General features: G+C 38.9%; 1 protein-coding gene across 2 annotated transcripts in view; it reads left to right on the top strand.

The window, feature by feature from the left end:
* Window positions 1–19,726, top strand: part of HERC5 (HECT and RLD domain containing E3 ubiquitin protein ligase 5) — a 47,315-nt gene that overhangs the window by 19,979 nt on the left and 7,610 nt on the right. For both annotated transcript variants that reach the window (XM_025921393.2, XM_086704603.1), the window contains exons 12-18: window positions 2,317–2,506; window positions 4,097–4,251; window positions 11,127–11,243; window positions 12,315–12,425; window positions 14,619–14,789; window positions 18,052–18,195; window positions 18,773–18,939. In XM_025921393.2, the coding sequence (XP_025777178.1) occupies window positions 2,317–2,506; window positions 4,097–4,251; window positions 11,127–11,243; window positions 12,315–12,425; window positions 14,619–14,789; window positions 18,052–18,195; window positions 18,773–18,939 (1,055 nt within the window). The remainder of the gene's footprint in view (window positions 1–2,316; window positions 2,507–4,096; window positions 4,252–11,126; window positions 11,244–12,314; window positions 12,426–14,618; window positions 14,790–18,051; window positions 18,196–18,772; window positions 18,940–19,726) is intronic.

Raw genomic sequence — 19,726 nt, 5'->3', positions numbered from 1 at the left:
CTCTCTCCCATTCCCTTCTATTTCTCTCTCTCTTCCTTTCCCCCTCCCTGTCTTCCTCTCTCCCTCTCCCTCTTATTTGCTCTTGGCCTCTGTTTTTGTACCTTTGATTCTTTTCCCTTTCAGTCTCCCTGACATCTCTCCCTCCTTCCTCTCTGCTGCCTTGCATGCTCTCTTACTCTGCCATAACCAGCATTCTGTATCTGAGCCTCAGGGTCTCTTTACACACGCTTCTTTCTCTCAAGGGAAGATGAAAGTTTAATTGTGTTAACTTTGGCAGAACCACAGCCCTATTAGGGGTCTGAGGAAAATGGATCCCTAATTATGCACCTTTATCAGGACTCTGCAGCATTTAGTGGAAAGAGCACCATTTCTGCATCTGTGGAGAGATGAGTTTGGGCCAGTTCCTCACTAAAGCTAATTATGCCTTTGATTGTGCCAGAACAATATTGTATGATATGCTGTCAACATAATCATAGAGCAGTCTTCCATTATTTCAGACCAGATAGTTGGATCATAAGACCTATAATGTTTCTTTCTATTTTGAGATTTCTGTGACATGGATACACAGATTTTTGCAATTCATTTATTAATTCAGGAAATACTTGAATAGTTGCTGTGTGTAGGGCACTGTGGTGAGGACTCCTGATGAAAATGAAAGATCCATACTGCCTGTCTTTAAAATGGTTAGTGGGACCCACGACACGAACATGCAGATGTTAGTGGGAAGGCTGGATGTGTTTTCCACTCCACTGTCTTCCCTGATGTCTCACTTAGAACCTAGTAGATGTATAATAAATATTTTTAGATGAATGAATTCAGTCATCACTAGGGCCATGGATGTTCACCTCTACTTAGACTACTCAAACAAGGTCCCCAGAGTAAGTACAAATTTACCAGGTGCCTACCTCAGGAATAGCATTCCTGGCAGTCAGGGAAGTGTACCCTGAGGCCCAGTGTGTGAAACAATACAACTGACCCGAGAATATCACAGTAGTTCTGCAGGGTTGGGAGAAGGTTGTGAGGCTTGAGGATATGACAGATGATGAGCAAAGAGGTAAGAGGGGTGTGTGTTACCAAGATTGTTTATAAAATAGGTATGTGCCCTCTAAGTACTGAACCATGTAGTAGGAGTCTGGCTTAATGAGTTTTTTGTTTGCTTTGTTTTTTTGTTTTTTGGGGTTTTTTGGTAATGTTTATTTTTGAGAGAGAGAGACAGAGCATGAGCAGGGTGGGGCAGAGAGAGGGAGACACAGAATCTGAAGCAGGCTCCAGGCTCTGAACACTGTGGTCAGCAAAGAGCCCGAAGCAGGGCTCGAACTCACAAACCACGATGAGATCCTGATCTGAGCCGAGGTTGGATGCTCAACTGATGAGCCACCCAGGCACCCCTGGCATAGTGTTTTGATATAAAAATAGATAATTATAAGAATTTATACATTTAGAGATACCATTTAGCTAATATCATAATTGAATGATTAAGAGTTTGGGCTTTGGAGTCAGAAAGATCCAGAAGAGATTCCCACTTAGCTCTGTGACCTTGAGCAAATAACAGATTTCTTGCCTGTAAAATAGGGTCAATAATATCATGTATGTTCTAGAAAAAAATAAGGATTAAGTGACGTAATTAACATATGTAAGTCACTCAGCATAACATCTGACAAATAAGTACTCCATAAATACTAGCATAGCTTTTGAGTGGGTTTTGAAACAAATTATTTCTTTTATCTGATACACATCACATAAACATTCAGAATTGCATTTGAATTTTTGCTGAACACTTGTGTTCTGAATTGGGGAAGTGGTAAGGATGTCAGAAGAGCTGGAAACTAGAGTTTGTAGTGGAGAGAGTTCGTGATGAGACAGGTAGTCAATATGAGAAGATAGTTGGAAACCATGTTGGTTTTTGTTGTTTGGATTATTGCTTTTTGTTTAGGGTTTCTATTTTTGTTTTTCTTTGGTGTTCTTAAACACTCTTTTTCTTAAAAAAATGAGGGGGCAGAATGTAGTATTTATTATTGGGAGGGCTGCCTGTTCTGAATTCCTTGTTTATCTAGTATTCCTTGTTGATCTAGTGTAATTCTTACACACGTGATTTCTTCTTGACCTCCTTCATGTTTCATAGCAATAGAGTGGGGATAATGCTCATCACCTACCTTGGGTATCTGGGAGGCTAGGTGAGATGGGATGTAAATGTGGATTTTAGGACTGAATGATCACTCTAGTTGGAATGAAACTCCAGGTTCTAGATTTTCTTTTATTACAAGTTGCATCCTGCTATGTTTTGAGTGTCTTTTTCCTAATCCTTTTTGACCGCAGATAACTACATGTCTCAAGGATAATCTGCTCAAAAATCTTCCGTTTTATTCTCCACACCAAGAAGCTTTAGAAATTTTCTTCCTTCTTCCTGAATGTCCCATGATGCATGATTATAACAACTGGGAGAGCCTGGTGGTTCCGTTTGCAGAGGCTGTTTGTGCCATGAGTAACCAGTCTTTAGGGGTTCTGGGTAAGACTGAAGATTTCACGTTTGAAAATACTTTCACCATCCTTTCCATGGAAACACATGCCTGCTAAAGTTATAGCCAAGCTTAGATACTTGTAAATATGTTCATGGTTTTTAGTTCATACTGTTAGCATATTGTAAAGATGCTGTAGTAATTATTATAGTCATTCAAAATAGATTGTTTTGTACCTTTTAAGAGTTTTGGTAATGGTACATGTGTGGTTTGGGCATGAGGTCCTTTGTCCCCAACTTGTCATTACGAAAAATTTCATACATACAAGTTGAAAGAATAGTGCAGTGAATACTCATATATTCTCTACTTCGGAGTCAACGACAGTTAATTTATTGCCATGTATGTTTCTCTCTTTATGTGAAGAGTACATTTTATTTTTGCTGAGGTACTTGAAAGTAAGTTGGAGACATCATGACATTTTACCTATAATATTTCAGCATGCATCTCCTGAGAACATGAGATCCTACCTTACCCCATCATTATCACACCTAATAAAATTAGCCATAATTCCTTAATATCTAGGTCATATTCAAATTTCTGCACCTGTCCCAAAAGCATTTTACAGCCTTTGTTTTGAGTCTTAAGTCACTTGTCCTGTTGAACACCCCACATCTAGATTTGTCTGATTATTTCTACCTTTTTCTGTATCTCCAGTACACTGGCTGTTAGATCTAGGGTCTTGGTTAGATTCAATGAGGTTTTTGAAACAAACAGTGCATTCAGCCCAAGGAAGTCCATTCTTATGTTTTATTAAACATAGGTAAGTAGTGATAGCAAGCTAGTTTTAAGTTTCTTGGATTTTTTTTACAATGCTGAGAGGTATGTGTGTGTTTCCTTAAAATAAGCTTCTTGGGCCAACAACAGGCTTGAACTCCTGCCCCTGTGATTGAGTCACATACTCTACCAATTGAGCCAGCCGGGCGCTCCTAGAGATGTTTTTTTGGTTGTTTTTTTTTTTTTTTTTTAATTTTTTAAAAATGTTTTTGAGACAGAGAGCAAGTGGGGAGGGGCAGAGAGAGAGAGAGGGAGAGAGAGAATCCCAAGCATGCCCTGACACGGGGCACAATGTCATGGTTGGGGAATCGAGCCTCGCATTGGGCTTTGCACTAGCGGCATAGAGCCTGCTTTGGATTATCTGTCTCCCTCTGTCTCTGCCCCTCCTCCATGTGTGATCTCTCTCAAAAATAAACATTAAAAAAAAAAAAAAGATGTAAAAACTCATACTGGATGTGAGAAAAGAGTTGTGTAATTGTGAATAATTCTTAAATCTGGTTTTAAGACAGCATGCTATTATATCTGGGCAAAAAAAAAAAAAAAAAAATGACTAATCTTGTTGGGTTTTTTCCCCAGGAATTAATTAGATCATGGTTTTGTTACATTCGAGGGATTGTTTTTTCTAGGTTGTTAAATTCTTAAAATTTCATTGCACTTGTAGTTACTGAAAAGTATTACAAATGAGTTTTTGTAACTGATACATACAACAGTGTTCCATCAGTTTGGGAAACTATTGACCACTTTTTTACCTGTAAGAATCCATGAGAAATTACATGCTAAAAAGTACTTACCTTTGTGTCCCTCAGAGGAGTACTGGGCATCTCTGCAGGAACCTGCTTTCAGCAGGCTGGTCCAGATGTTTAAAGGAGCCATCACTGCTCAACTGCATTACTGGACTGAAAGCTCTGAGGACAACTGTCACGTTAAGGCTCTCCTAGAAATGCTGAGAAAGCTGTACAGGGTAAGGATTCTCTTAGACATTGACAGATTTTTATTTTGCAGTAAAAATTCCGTTGGTTTCAGCTGGCCTGAATCTTAAGCAGACTCCTGAAACATGGCATTTATATTACTGTTTAAAATTTTGTTTTCTGTGAGTTAAGTCCTGCATATACAGGAGTGTATACACTTACCTATGTGCAATTTGAAGTAATGAAACAGATGTTAGTGTAACTGCTGCCCATGTTAAAAAAGAAAACATTTTCAGTACTTTAGAAATGTCTGTGTATCTTACACCTCCACACCTGGAGATTTGTACCTCCAAAATCCTGGATTTTGGGTTAATCATTCCCTTTATGGTTTTAGTACCGTATATGTCTTGAGAGACTATGTTGTTTAATTTTGCTATTTTTGAAATGTATCTGAGTGAAATGTACACTTACTACATAACATTTTGCTTTGTACATTTATCCCAATTAGTATTTATGGATGCATTTCATTTTCACTCCTACATTGTGGTCCATAGCACGAATCTTAGCATAATTATCCATTCCAGAATTAAGGGAGATATGTAATGGTCACAGTTTTGGGGGGAGGGGTGCTTCTTATATGAGAAGAGATGCTGCTGTATATATTTTCATACACATACCTTGGCATTCATGGGTCAAAGTTTGGTTTGTACACTCCATACCTAGTTTTGGCATTGATAGGTTGTAGGATATGTATGTGTTCTTTATTGATAGTGACAAACTGTCTTCCAAAATGGTTGGACTAATTTAAATCCTTTCCAAGTCACGATGAGAGTACCTGTTGCTCCAAGTCTGGTTTTAAAATTTAGAAAATATTTTCAGTATTAAATGATATCAAATTATGATTTTAACTCTATTTCCCTGGTTCTAATGCATTAGAGCATGTTGTCATGTTTATAATTGCAATATTTGTTTCTTGTGTCAAAGGTCTGTGTGACTTTCATTCAGTTTAAATGTATTTGACTTTTTTTAAATTGCTTATAGGGGTTCTTTTTATGTTGTAAATCAGTCCTTTGTCAATTGTATGTGTTGCAAATGTCATATCCCAGTTTGTAGCTTGGCTTTTCACTTTGTGGTGTTTTCTTTTTTTTATCAACCCCCATTCTTAATCTTTTTTTAAATGTTTGTTTATTTTGAGAGAGAGAGCATGTGCATGTGGAGGGGCAGTGGGGAGAAAGAGAGGGATAGAGTCCCAAGCAGGCTACGCACTGTCAGCACAGAGCCCAATGTGGGGCTCACTCTCATGAAAAGAGATCATGACCTGAGCCGAAATCAAGAGTCAGACACTTAACCAACTGAGCCACCCAGACACCCCAACCACGTTCTTAATTTTAATACAGATAAATTTGATCTAGTCTTTTATAGTTTTTACTCTTTGTGTCTTATTCTAAGCTTTTTTTTTCTTCCAAGTTTTTAAATTATTACCATAAATCAGGAGGTCTTTGTGGAAAGGACCAGAGAGTAGTAAGTATTTTAGACTTTGTTAGGTATATCTGTTATAGCTACAACTATTACACTCTGCGGTAACATCATGAAAGCAGCCATAGGCAGTACAAAAATGAATGTGTGGGTGACCTCTGGGTGGCTCAGTAGTTTGAGCATCCAACTTCGGATCAGTTCATGATCTCAGTTTGTGAGTTGAGCCCCGTGTCAGGCTCTGTGCTGACAGCTCAGAGTCTTGAGCCTGCTTCGAATTCTGTGTCTCTGTCTCTCTCTGCCCCTCCCCTGCTTACTCTTTGTCTCTTTCTCTCAAAAATAAATAAACGTCAAAAAAATTATTTAAGAAAATTTAAAAAGAGTGGGTGAGGCTATGTTCCAATAAGATTTTGGCCTGAAAGCTGCTCTAGATAGTCTTGTAACAGAAGTGACAGTTGCAGCCCAAGGGAGAGGTTAAACAGAGTCCCATATAACTATGTCTAATATTTAAAAGGTTAGAAACCTGGCCAAAAAACTGGAATAAATATACTCTGAAATAAAATATTCTCTACCCACCCACCTTGATAAATAAACCTTCCTAATGACTGGGGAGGATTTAAATTTAGAAATCTTGGACTCCTTATGGAGTTTTTCACTGAAAGGTGGAGGTTCAAGGCAGATGCCTCCATCTTCAAAAGAAGATGCCTCTTCTTTTCCTCCCTTGGTTTTGTCCCACACTAGAGGTATCATGTACCCACGTGTGGCCATATGTCCACAACCCATACGTCTGCATTCCGTCCCTGCCTCCATGACAGCTGCACCTTAGCCACCTTTGGAGCACCAGAACCTTTATGGTTTTGCTACTGTGCTCACCTGTAATACAGTATACTCTCGAGAAACCACGCAGGGGAAGAGGCCTGTGCATGTAGTCAGGGCCCCTTGCTCTGCAGACTTCTTATCTTAGTTTTACTTTTTTGAGAAAGGGCTTGGCTGGAGGAAGGCCAGGGCAAGGACCTATAAGTCATGGATCCAGAGCAGAAAGCCACTCATATCCAGGTCTAAAGGGAGTATTGATTTTGGCTTTGCCTTTCAGAATTTGGTGTTTGATCCAATTGGAAATTTATGTTAAACTTATATTTTATTATTTTCCATATGAAAATAATTACCAAGCATCCCTTACTGAAATCCTGTCCTTTCCCTGCTGATAGGCAATGCAAACAAACAAACAGAACTCTTACTGGGAATTTGATTGGAGTTGCATTGAATCTATATTTCACTTTGGGGAGAATTGATCTCTTTACTATTATGAATTTTCATGGTGTCTGTTTCTTCCACTTATTAGATAGTCTTTAAAGTCTTTCAAAAAAATTGTGTTATTTTACTATGAAAGTCTGGGATATGTTTAGCTAAATCTGTTTCACTGTATTTAGTTTTTTTAGATTTTATAGATGGTATCTTTTAAAAATTATATTATCTGTTGGTTTGTAGGGATGCATTAGTTTTTGAATATTTTTTTATAGCCAGCAAATTTGATAAATTTTCACATTCTTATCTAGTAATTTACCTGTAGGTTCTCTTGTATTTCCTGTGTATGCAATCATGTATTTGAGAAAAATACTTTTTTTTCTTTCTAATTCACATACATGTTATTTCTTTCCTTTGCCATGTTGCATTGGCTAAGCCTTCGTGTACCTTGGTACAGTCCCTGTTGAATAGAAGTGTTGGTCATAATAGGTTCCTTATCTTGTTTGTGATTTTATTTATTTTTAAGTATTTTATTAAAACAATTTTTTTGTATATGTTTATTTATTTTGGAGAGGAGAGAGAGACCACATGAGTGGGGGAGGAGGAGCAGAAAGAAAGGGGGACAGAGCATCCAAAGCAGGCTCTGTACTGACAGCAGAGAGCCCAATGTGGGGCTCAAAACCACGAACTGTGAGATCATGACCTGAGCCAAAGTTGGACGCTTAATGACTGAGCCATCCGGGTGCCCCTAAGTATTTTAAGTTATCTCTGTATCCAGCGTGAGGCTTGAACCCCAAGATCAAGAGTCACATGCTCCACTGACTGAGCCAGCCAGGTGCTCCTTGTTTGTGATTTTAAAGGAAAAATTTGAATATCACTATTAAATAGAATGTTTAGGGTTTTTGAAAATAACCTATCAAGGATGTTCTTAAATTGTTACCATTTTAAATCCAAACAAATGTTGACTTCCTCCCTTCCTACTGAAATTCCAGTTTATATGTTAGACCATCTCACTCTGTCTTCCATGTCTCTTAACCTTTCTGTCCTATTTTCTGTCTCTGATTGCATCCCATTCTGGATGATTTCTTCAGCCATATCTTTCCATGAATTCTCTTTTCAGTAATTTTGCCTGCTAATAAAATTGCCCTTTGAGTTTTTATTTCAAGTAATTAGTGTTTTTCACTTGCAGAAGTTTTTCACTTGCAGAATTGTTTTTTTTTTTTTTTAATTTTTTTTTTTCAACGTTTATTTATTTTTGGGACAGAGAGAGACAGAGCATGAACGGGGGAGGGGCAGAGAGAGAGGGAGACACAGAATCGGAAACAGGCTCCAGGTTCTGAGCCATCCGCCCAGAGCCTGACGCGGGGCTCGAACTCACGGACCGCGAGATCGTGACCTGGCTGAAGTCGGACGCTTAACCGACTGCGCCACCCAGGCGCCCCAGAATTGTTTTTTTGAAACTTTTTATTCTTGGTCATTATTTATGGTATCTTCATCTTGCCTTTATCTTCAGGCTTCCATTTTTCCTTAATTAAATCTCTAGAAGTTATACCTTTGGTATGTGAAGTCTTTACAGGCCAGCTTTGTCCTCTCTTGCTTCTGTTGAATCTTCCTTACAGCGCCTTCATTATTGTGTGTTTTATGACTCTGTGTGTGCGTGTGTGCGTGTGTGTGTGTGTGTGTGTGTGTGTGTGTGTGTGTGTTCATGTTCATGTTCCTTGGAACATTATCTTTTGGAATTCTTTGAGGGCTGTTTCTCCAGGGAGAATTCGCTTCTGCCAGGAGACACCACTTTGGTTTGGTACTACTTTCTTTCTTTTTTTTCTTTTCTTTTGTTTTTTTTTTAAGTAATCTCTATACCCAGTGCAGGGCTTGAACCCACACTCAAGATCAAGAGTCGCACACTCCACTGACTGTGCCAGCCAGGCACCCCTTGACATGTTTTTTTAACGCATTTAGTTTCACCACTTAAATTTAAACTTTTGGTTTCTCTTGGAAACCGAAATTTAAACTTCTAAATTTAAACTTTCGGTTTCTCTTGGAAAACTAAAGCATTTAGGAAAAGGGGTCTGATACTGTTACTGTTTTTTTCAGGTGAGACATGAATTCTGCAATTTGGTAGTCTCCTCTATACCTTACTGTCTTACACTCAGCAGGCCTCATTTGTTAAGACACCATCAAGATCCTGTAGGCATTACATCTGTGATGCCTGGTTTAATCCAATCCCCGTTCAATAAATCAATACAGTTGGGCCCAAAGAAGTGAAAAGAGTTGCTCAAGTAACTTAAAAACAACTTAACCACTTGGCAGTTTGGTACTACTTTAAATTAAATTCTTGATTTGAAGCTCTTTAGATCTCTAGGTATGTGAATGCAGTGTGCGAATTTTCAGGAAAGTCCTTTTGTGAGTGCAAATACTGTAGGTGATATTTTTTCCACAGCTTGGCACCGTTTTAACTAGCTGCAGTTCCCTTCATGGGCTTGAGTCAAGGTGTGGGGGTGGGTTGATGTAGGAATGGAGGAAAGAGCCTGTTCATTTCTAGTTTACCCTCACTGTGATGGTTTAGCCCTTTTGGATCCCAGATTTATGAGGTGGTGTTCTATTATTGGCTCTATAATTTGAACAGTCTGGGTTTTGTCTCCTCTCTCCAAAGCCCCAGCCATTGCAAACCGAAGTTCAGGTCACCAGTTCTGGCAAATGTTTTCAAGGCAAATGCCACCTTCACTTTGTTTTTGATGTGATTATTTCATATTTACTTACAGTATTAGTGTTGAATTAAAAATATTTGTTCACACTTTCTCCTGTATTTCTGGTTGTTTTCAGTGAATCAAGGTAGCTAATCTGTCATACTGCTAAACAAAAAGAATTCTGCCACACTGCTAAAAAGCAGTGCCTATCCTTGACTATCTTTAGAAGTTTTATAAAAAGAGAAAGATTAGTAAAAGAAAATAATTTGGGTTTTGCAAACTTGAGAAATTTACTGAAGAGCTCAGGGAAAATGTATTCTAATGAGCTTTTTTCACTTAAAAAAGAGAATCCTGGGGCATGTGGGTGGCTCAGTTGATTAAGTGTCCGACTTCAGCTCAGGTCATGATCTCACAGCTTGCGGGTTTGAGCCCTGCATCAGGCTCTGTACTGACAGCTCAGAGTCTGGAGCCTGCTTCGGATTCTGTATCTCTGTCTCTCTCTGCCCCTTCCCTGCTCACGCTCTGTCTCTCTCTTTTTCAAAAGTAAACATTAAAAAATTTTTTAAAAAATGCTGAGAAATACTGAACACCAAAAGAAATCGTCAAGGGATCTTGCTTTATCCTTTTGACTCTGACAGTGACATCAGATTGTCACTACCTACCCCCCCCCCAACCTCAAAAGGGAGACTGCAAGAAACCACAAGGATAAAGCAGTCACTTTTTCCATAATTGGGGATGTTAAGGCTGTTGACTATGGAAGGCTGAGATCAGCAGGATCCAGAGGACCGTATTCACGGTTGAAACAGCTTCACAATGCTTTTGGTGTTGGTACTGGGAGGCTTGGATCATTTGGGGTCTGGGACAGGATCAGTAAGAATATTCCAGGTGAATGGTCTTAGCTTACACAGCTAAGAGGGGCTTTTAGAAGACCTGTTGAGAATTAGTCATTTAGGCTAGGACTGTGTCCAACCAGGTCACTCGACATGATGGTCACTCATGTCGAAAGCATCTAGTGTCATTATGAGTGACTTCACTGACTGATGGTTAGCACTATTCCGGGTTCCCATGTACATGTCAAAGTAAATAACTCTGGTCATCTTAAGGGATGGAAGGCTGCAAAATTCCCCTATGTGTTCAGGAGGGAAATGTTCCACATATGCCTTGCCAGAGGGGAACATCTGTAAATGGTATGCTGTTAAGCTGTGAAGAATATGGCCTAAAATTGGGCCTCAAGACTACTTTGGATTCATACTGCAGTGTATTTTTCTTCGGACCTAAAATTCTTTACAACATTTCTATGAATTAAAAGTAAGTAGGAGTTACCATATCATCAATTTCTGCTATTACAGGTATTCTTCATGTTCCTGAAAATGTGGGGCTTTGTCAGTGGAGGAATTGGATAGAACTTTATTCTGCTCATTGAAAGACTATGTAATTTATTTATTCTGCTAACCTAATTAATAGCCCTAAAGCAAAATTGTCTTCATTTATAAAACTTTCTCACGGGCTGTATTTTATTTAAGGTAAACCAGGCTAAATGTCAACTGCCCGAAAATATTTTCAAAATAAACGAACTTACACAATGGCTTGATTTTTATGGGGATGCATATAGAAGGTCTTCTTGGAGAGTGAACAACTTGGTAAGTATGGCATGTTTCTTTTTTGCTTTTATTTTTATTTTTTTAAAGATTTAATATTTTTAAAAGTGATCTATACCTAGTGTGGGACTCGAACTCACAACCCTCAGATCGAGTCACAGGCTCCACTGACTGAGCCAGCCAGGTGCCACAAGTATGGCACATTTAAAGGAGGAAAGTTGACCATCATTGAGTTAATATAGGTATTTGTGCTATAACATTGTGCATGAGTTTCCAAATATCCTTGTATTCTGCAGAATTGCTCAGTAGGAATAACGGGACTTCTAGGAAAAGCAAGACAGACCCCTCAAAACCAATGCAGTTTTGTAGAACCTTAATGGAAAAGTGGTTGCTACCTTAAATCATGTGGCGCAGCCACAGGCAGGCAGCTTGTGGAGAGTGCCAGAAGAGTATGAATTGCACAAGACAAAAGGGTGGGATTCTATCCACACTCCTAAGTAGAGGACTGGTGATGTGGAGCTCACATAGATGCGAGTTGGGCTCTGCCTGTAGGTACAGGGCAGCATGCCTCATCAGGAGCCAGCAGGACAGGGCTGCAGCCTTGTCGGTTGCTCCAGGTAGAAATACTCCTTTTTTATTTTCTTAAAATAAAGCTAATGAGCTGTTGCTGCCAGTTCAACAGCTGACCTGAGGTTTTCTCCTTCTGTCTGAAGGCTGTAATTGTGCTGCTAGCACAGACTGGCAGAAATCCTGTATGAGCTCCTCAGCTATCCACATTATATCATTCCCCTGTTTACTAAATGCATCTGAACTAATTTGCATTTCAGAAGTGCAGGTTGTAGCAGAATATATTCTTTGGGAAAACATCTGGAGTTTATAATTAATTGCTAAATTAAATGAGTGCTGATAATACTAGGTTTATATACCTTTCATTGATATATACAAAACATTTTCATAGAATTTTATATATTTAAGTACTGCTGACCAGCAATTTGGATTGCTTTGGCTGTAAGAACTGAGACCACAAACTACCAGGGGTTTAAGGATGTGAGCTAAGGTATAAGATTTCTCTGTCCTCTGAGTTGTCAGAATTCTCGTCATTTCTATTTTTAGGACACTTCAGTAGACACTTCGTATCCTGTCATATTCAGTCATTTTCCATTTATCTTTAATATTTTGTCGAAAATCAAACTACTATATGCAGATTCACTTTTAAAAATACAGGTATGTATGTCTTTGTCTTTGTCTTTATTAAATTAAATGATAAATGCCTTCATAAATATACAGTATTTTAGGGGTTGATAAGGGAGCTACCCACTGGTAAGACCAATGGTTGTAACATTCATGGAGCTTAGACTAATAAAGATGGCAAGAAAGACGGTCATCATTTGGATTGGCTTGGCCTTGAGTCACATTAAGGCCTCAGTAGTGAAGGGTAGTGGATGGGCAGCTGACCTAATTTGTAGGGCTTTTACTTGAGGTTGGAGCCTCTCTGCAGGTCTTCTGAATGGGACTTAGAGAGGCATAGTAGACTTGGGTTTGATTGGGATTAGCACCAGTATTTAAGGAGGCCCAGTCTAATAATAGTAATAGTAATAATAATAATAATAATAATAATAATAAAAACATAGCAGTGGGAATACAGGTGACAGGATTCTTGAAATGCAGACACACATAAATGGATGATACTCTGATGATACCATGATAAAGGTTTGTAAAAATATCCCCTTTTCAATGAACTATCATCAGGTGAGTTGGTTCTGTTTGTCAGCATATCTGGAAAAGTGATTTTGAATTTAAAACTGGACAATTGAAAATGCCTAGGGAGAGGAGCCTGGGTGGTTCAGTCGGTTAAGTATCTGACTCTTGATATTAGCTCAGGTCATGATCTCACGGTTTGTGAGAAGGAACCCCTCATTGTGTTCTGTGCTGATAGCATGGAGTCTGCTTGGGATCCTCTCTCACCCTCTCTATCACTCCCCCACTTGTGTGCGCACTCTGTCTCAAAATAAATATTAAAATAAAAAATTTTAAATATTAAAAATATTTAAAAAAAGAAAACGCTTAGGGAAGTTTAAGTGCCCAAGAGCCTTAGTTCTTATCACTTTTATATATGCATCCATGTATGTATATATATGAATAATATTTAAATGTATGTCATAAAAGTAGATACTTCTCCATAATGAAGTTAACCATTATAAAACAAAATAGGAAATTGATTTATGAGTATGACCATTAATGAACTGTTTAACAGGAAAATGAAAGGAAAAAGATACAAGAACTTTTTTTTTCATTTTTTCAACTCTTGTAGCTGTTGTCTCCTAATTTTTATTTATTTTTATTTTTTTAAGAAAGAGTGAGAGTGTGAACAAGGGAGAGAGACAGAGGGAGAGAGAGAAAGAGAATATTAAGCAGACTCCATGCTCAGCACCAGTGTGGGGCTCCATCCCATGACCCTGGGATCAGGTTTGACCTGAGCCAAAATCAAGAGTTGAGCTCAACCGACTGAGCCACCTAGGGTGCCCCTCTCCTAATTTTAAACAGGCCTCCAGTAATAATTTTATGGAACTGATAATTTGATTGTTGTTTCGTCAAGAGCCTTAGACTTTAATGATCTCAAATTGCCATTTGGTCAGATAGATAGTCTTTGTGTGTGTGTGTGTGTGTTGTCTCTCTTGCTGTCTCCTATATAACTTCTTAGATCATCTTTAAAATCTCTTGTTGGGTTTTCCTCTGAGATTAGGATGACTTCAGAGAGGTCTCTCATACCTGAACTTTTCCTGCAGCATGCTTGCTTGCTTTCTGTTTCTATTTTTTTTTTTTTAAATCTTATTTTAGAGAGCGCACAAGCATGGGAGAGGGACAGAGGGAGAGCGAGAGAACCCTGAACAGCCTCCATGCTGAGCACATAGCCTGACACGGGGCTCTATCCCACAACCCTGGGATCATGACCTGAGCCGACATTAATTGGGCGCTCAATGGACTGAGACACCCTGGTGCCCCACCTGCTTTCTTCCTAAGCTACTGAGATTCTTTTCCAAGTGAGAATGTTCTGTTCAGCATACTGCTTTAGTATCTGCTAATTCTTCTCTTAGCCTAATCATGGTAATTAGCTTTGGTAACCTGAAGTATTAATAATTGTGTTTGCAGGATAAAGTGGACCAATAGAGCCCACAGTTGGTCACTTCCCTGCTGATCCTGGTTGGCTCCACAAAGCTTTTCATTCCTTTGGTGTTTCTTCTGCTTACTGAGTGTGAATACTGAATGTATAGCTTCTCTCCAGTGGCATATGTAAACAAAGCTCTTTTCATAAACGTTTGTGATGTGCACTCATGATAAATTGAACCAGTTTATTCCCGTTTGTAAATTCCTACTTAGAGCAAATGGTGAAATGAAGTGAAACATTGGTTTTCCTAGGAGAAAAAATTTAGAGCTTGTATGCGGCTGGTCGGAGTTGTGGAACACGGAAGGTCCGAATTATCTTTGTTGCCTACATTCAATCTGACAGTCAGAAGGAATCACTTGATTGAGGATGTTTTGAGTCACCTAAATCAGTTTGAGAATGAAGATCTGAGGAGGGAGTTAATGGTAAAGTATAATTCTCAATATTTTTGCTGCAGAGAGAAGGAAGATCTAAAAAGATGTAACCGTGGTTCTTCCAGAGAAGAAATTACTTTATTTTTATTTTTATTTAATAAACTCCTTTACAAAGGAGCTCCTAAAGGGCTTCCCTGACCAGGGGTCCTTGAATCTTCAGTCTCTCAGAGACGACAGCTGGAGTTAGAAGTTTATAGTTGGGAACTTGCTTTGTCAGACAAGACCAGGTTATTGAGCTTGTCCTGAACTTTGCCTTTGGGCCACTTCTTCTTTTTGGCCTTGCCCCATATTTGTTCACTGGGTCTTTGTCTTTTTTTGGCTGGCTTTCCAGCATCTTTCTTCTTGTTATCTTTGGGCAGCTGTGAGGAAAAGGGGGAATGCAGCCAGGTCACAAGGCAGCCCCACGCTCCCCCTCGCCTGAGAGGGACTGCTTCCACATATTCTCCACATAGATCGTTAAAAAAAATCTAAGACTCATTATGCGAATTTTACCTGTGCCAGCCAGCCAGTCCACAGAATTATTTAAGTTCCACTTTTATATTTCATCCATTTTATTTATTTGTTTTTTAAATATTTTTATTTATTTTTGAGACAGAGAGAGACAGAGCATGAGCAGGGGAGGGGCAGAGAGAGAGGGAGACACAGAATCTGAAGCAGGCTCCAAGCTGTCAGCACAGAGCCCAACACGGGGCTTAAACCCACAGACCGTGAGATCATGACGTGAGCTGAAGTCAGACGCTAAACCGACTGAGCTACCCAGGCGCCCCATATTTCATACATTTAAAAAACTTAGGTAACATTTGATGAGCAGCGACCACTTTCCAGACTGTGTGAGGCATTTTGTATGTTATCCTATTTAATCTTTCCGAGAATCTTAAGGAGAAAACAGAGGCTTTGTGACATTAAGGAGATTGTCCACAGGAGGGAGCAGAGGATTTGATACCTGGCCTTACACAGATTTTAAATAACTCACTGAGGTTTTAAAACTTGGATCTCTAGAAAATGGAAGAGACATTCATCCAAACAAACCAGTAAAAGCTGTGGGTGAAGTGCCAGTGGAATATCCTGACAGAAATGTTAAGCAGGCCTTCAGATAGGAGTGTGTGTCAGTCAGGAGAGAAGATAGGATGAGAGTAGATTTGAAGGTTAAATGCCTGTAAGTGATATGTGAAGTTTTAAAGAGAAATCAAACATCCAGGGAAAGAGCAAAAAGAACAGAAATAGCACAGAACCACAGGCATTTCTGGTGTTAAAGCAGCAGGAAAAAGAAGAGAGAAGTAAAAACCCAATTAATGCTTTTTTTTAAAAATTTTTTTTTTTTCAACGTTTATTTATTTTTGGGACAGAGAGAGACAGAGCATGAACGGGGGAGGGGCAGAAAGAGAGGGAGACAACAGAATCGGAAACAGGCTCCAGGCTCTGAGCCATCAGCCCAGAACCTGACGCGGGGCTCGAACTCATGGACCGCGAGATCGTGACCTGGCTGAAGTCGGACACTTAACCGACTGCGCCACCCAGGCGCCCCCCAATTAATGCTTTTTTTTTTTTTTTTTTTTTTTTAAATTTTTTTTTTTTCAACGTTTATTTATTTTTGGGACAGAGAGAGACAGAGCATGAACGGGCGAGGGGCAGAGAGAGAGGGAGACACAGAATCGGAAACAGGCTCCAGGCTCTGAGCCATCAGCCCAGAGCCCGACGCGGGGCTCGAACTCACGGACCGCGAGATCGTGACCTGGCTGAAGTCGGATGCTTAACCGACTGCGCCACCCAGGCGCCCCCCCAATTAATGCTTTTTAAGAGAAAGCAAGGGAGGAGAGGGTATGAAGAAAGAAGAGGTGATCAGTAGGGTAAAATGAGTTCATAAAATCAAGGAGAGGAGACATGAGAACAAGTCCCTGGAATTGGGGGTTCACAGGTTCCAGGTCCTCTTGGAGAGAGCATTTAAGCAGAGAAATAGGTTTGGAAGCTGGTGTACACAATTCTCCAGAATTTAGCAACCGTAGAAGCCAGGATTGTCTATATTGAAGACAAGGAATGTTGAGATTTTTCTTCTTCTTTTAAGAATAAGGGAGACCTTACCACATTTGTACACCAAAGTGAGGGATTCCAAGAAGGAAAGGCAGGAATGAGCGAGTAATTGGAGAAGTAAAGGAGGTTTATGACAGAATCATCCTAGGGAGGAATTGGTGTCAACAGGTGCCTTCTCAGGGAGTAAACAACCAAGCCAATAAATATCTTATGTGTGCTCTGGTTTTTCAGTTTTTTGAAAATTTTTTTATTTCTTTGTTTTTTTCATTATGCTCGAGATACTTTATTATATAATAATGATGCCCATTGAGGTGAGGTTAGTAGCTAAAGAAGGCTGGCTCTGAGACTTGACAGACCCAGGATTAAATTGAGGCTGCACCTCTTAGATGTGTGTCACGTTGGGGAAGTTATTTAAATTCTTGAAGCTTTAACTCTCAACAATAGCCAAATTATGGAAAGAGCCTAAATGTCCATCAACTGATGAATGGATAAAGAAATTGTGGTTTATATACACAATGGAGTACTACGTGGCAATGAGAAAGAACGAAATATGGCCCTTTGTAGCAACGTGGATGGAACTGGAGAGTGTGATGCTAAGTGAAATAAGCCATACAGAGAAAGGCAGATACCATATGGTTTCACTCTTATGTGGATCCTGAGAAACTTAACAGAAACCCATGGGGGAGGGGAAGGAAAAAAAAAAAAAAAAGAGGTTAGAGTGGGAGAGAGCCAAAGCATAAGAGACTGTTAAAAACTGAGAACAAACTGAGGGTTGTTGGGGGGTGGGAGGGAGGGGAGGGTGGGTGATGGGTATTGAGGAGGGCACCTTTTGGGATGAGCACTGGGTGTTGTATGGAAACCAATTTGACAATAAATTTCATATATTGAAAAAAAAAAAAGTACCAAGAGGAAAAATAAAATAAATAAATTCTTGAAGCTTTATCACCTCATAGAATTAATGGGAAGATTAAATATGGTAATACCATGTTGTTCACCAAATACTTGGGTCTACAGATCATGTTCACTGTAGCTTTTTTTTTTAAGTTTTATAAAGCAGTCTCTGTACCTAATAAAAGGCTTAAACTCAGGACTCCAAGATCAAGAATCACAATCTCTTCCAGCTGAACAGTCGGACACCCCTTACTGTAACTGTTATTAAATGAGCTTTAATACATAGCAATACAAGAGCCCTGGAAGTGATGTGTTACTTGTTCTGTTTCCTCAGGTTTCATTTAGTGGAGAAATTGGGCTTGACTCTGGAGGAGTGAAGGTAGAATTTTTCCACTGTCTGTTTGAGGAGATGACCCGTCCAGAATATGGGATGTTCACATATCCTGAGGAGGCTTCCTACATGTGGTTTCCTGTCAGGGTAAGTCTTCTCTTTGCTTATGGTTATCATGAAAGCAAATGCATGTCACATACCATTGAAAATTAGGTTGTCTAGACTGTTTCATTTTAGGAGAGGAATTACTGGTACATAGAATTATGGAGATAATCTTCAATTTTAATAAGGTGATGATTTTCTTTAAAATAGAGTCTCTTTTTCGCTGGGTTCCTATTTCTGACTACACAGGAAAATTTAAGCAGTATTTGTTATTAACCATTTATAGAACGTATAGATAAAAAAGAACCCTTCCTTTCTCAGGCATTCTTTTTTTTTTTTTTTCAGTTCTATTTTTCCCAATGAATTTGAAGGCAATGGCTGTGAAAAGAAATTGAGAAAACTTCAGTTTGTATAATTCTATTTCTGTTCCTGTGGCAGAGATTGAAATTGACTTAATGACTATACATAAACTCTAAATATTCTTATGACAAGTTTTTTTATTTTAATTTGTGATTTGATTTTGTGAAAGGGTGAAAAGGTATACCTAATATAAAAATTTTGTTTTACTTGTAAAAATTATAACACATTAGGTTTTTTGTTTTTTGTTTTTTTCTCTTTGCAGCCTAAATTTGAGAAGAAGAGATATTTCTTCTTTGGGGTTCTGTGTGGACTTTCTCTGTTCAATTTCAATGTTGCCAACATCCCTTTTCCACTGGCCCTGTTTAAGAAACTGTTGAACCAGGCGCCATCACTGGAAGACTTAAAAGAACTTAGCCCTGTTTTGGGAAAGTAAGTAAACATAGTTCTTTTTCTAGAACTCCATATAATATATATTCAGATATAGGCATACCTTTTACTATTTTGTTGTGCTTCACAGTTAGTAGCATTTTTTTACAAATTGAAGGTTTGTGGCAACCCATGTCAAGGCATTTTTCCAACAGCATTTGCTGACTTTGTGTCTCTGTGTCACATTTTGGTAATGTTCGTAGTATTTCAAAATTTTCCATTATATTATGGTGATGTGTGATCAGTAACTAAAACTTGATGAGAACTCAGAGGATAGTTACACTTTTATCAATAAAGTATTTTTAAATTAAGGTATGCACATTGTTTTTTTAGATATAATGCTATTGAATACTTAATAGAATACAGTATATGTGCAAACATAACTTTTATATGCACTGAGAAAACAAATAATCCTTTTGACTTACTCTGTTGGGATAACTGCTTTATTATGGTGGTCTTGAACCAAACTACAGTATCTCCAAGGTGTTCCTGTAAATATTTAAACACACACACCCTAATAGTATTTTCATGTTCAACATTGTAGGTACTTATTTTTTTTGAGACAGAGAGAGCAAGAGCAGGCAAGGGGCAGAGAGAAAGAGAGGGAGAGAGAACCCCAAGCAGGCTCCACACTGCACAGAGCCCAGTGTGGGCTCAATCCCAGGACATTCCACTAGCTGAGCCACCCAGGCACCCCCATTGTAGATACTTTAAATCAATTTTAATTTTGGAAAGAATTGTTGGATAATAATTGAACTTTCTAAAATGAAGACAAGTTGATTTTCCTCCT

This window comes from Puma concolor, chromosome B1, assembly GCF_028749965.1.
Source record: "Puma concolor isolate L17-30 chromosome B1, mPumCon1.1.hap2, whole genome shotgun sequence".
In the NCBI taxonomy this organism is placed as follows: domain Eukaryota; kingdom Metazoa; phylum Chordata; class Mammalia; order Carnivora; family Felidae; genus Puma; species Puma concolor.
This window is presented reverse-complemented; position numbering and strand designations above follow the sequence as displayed.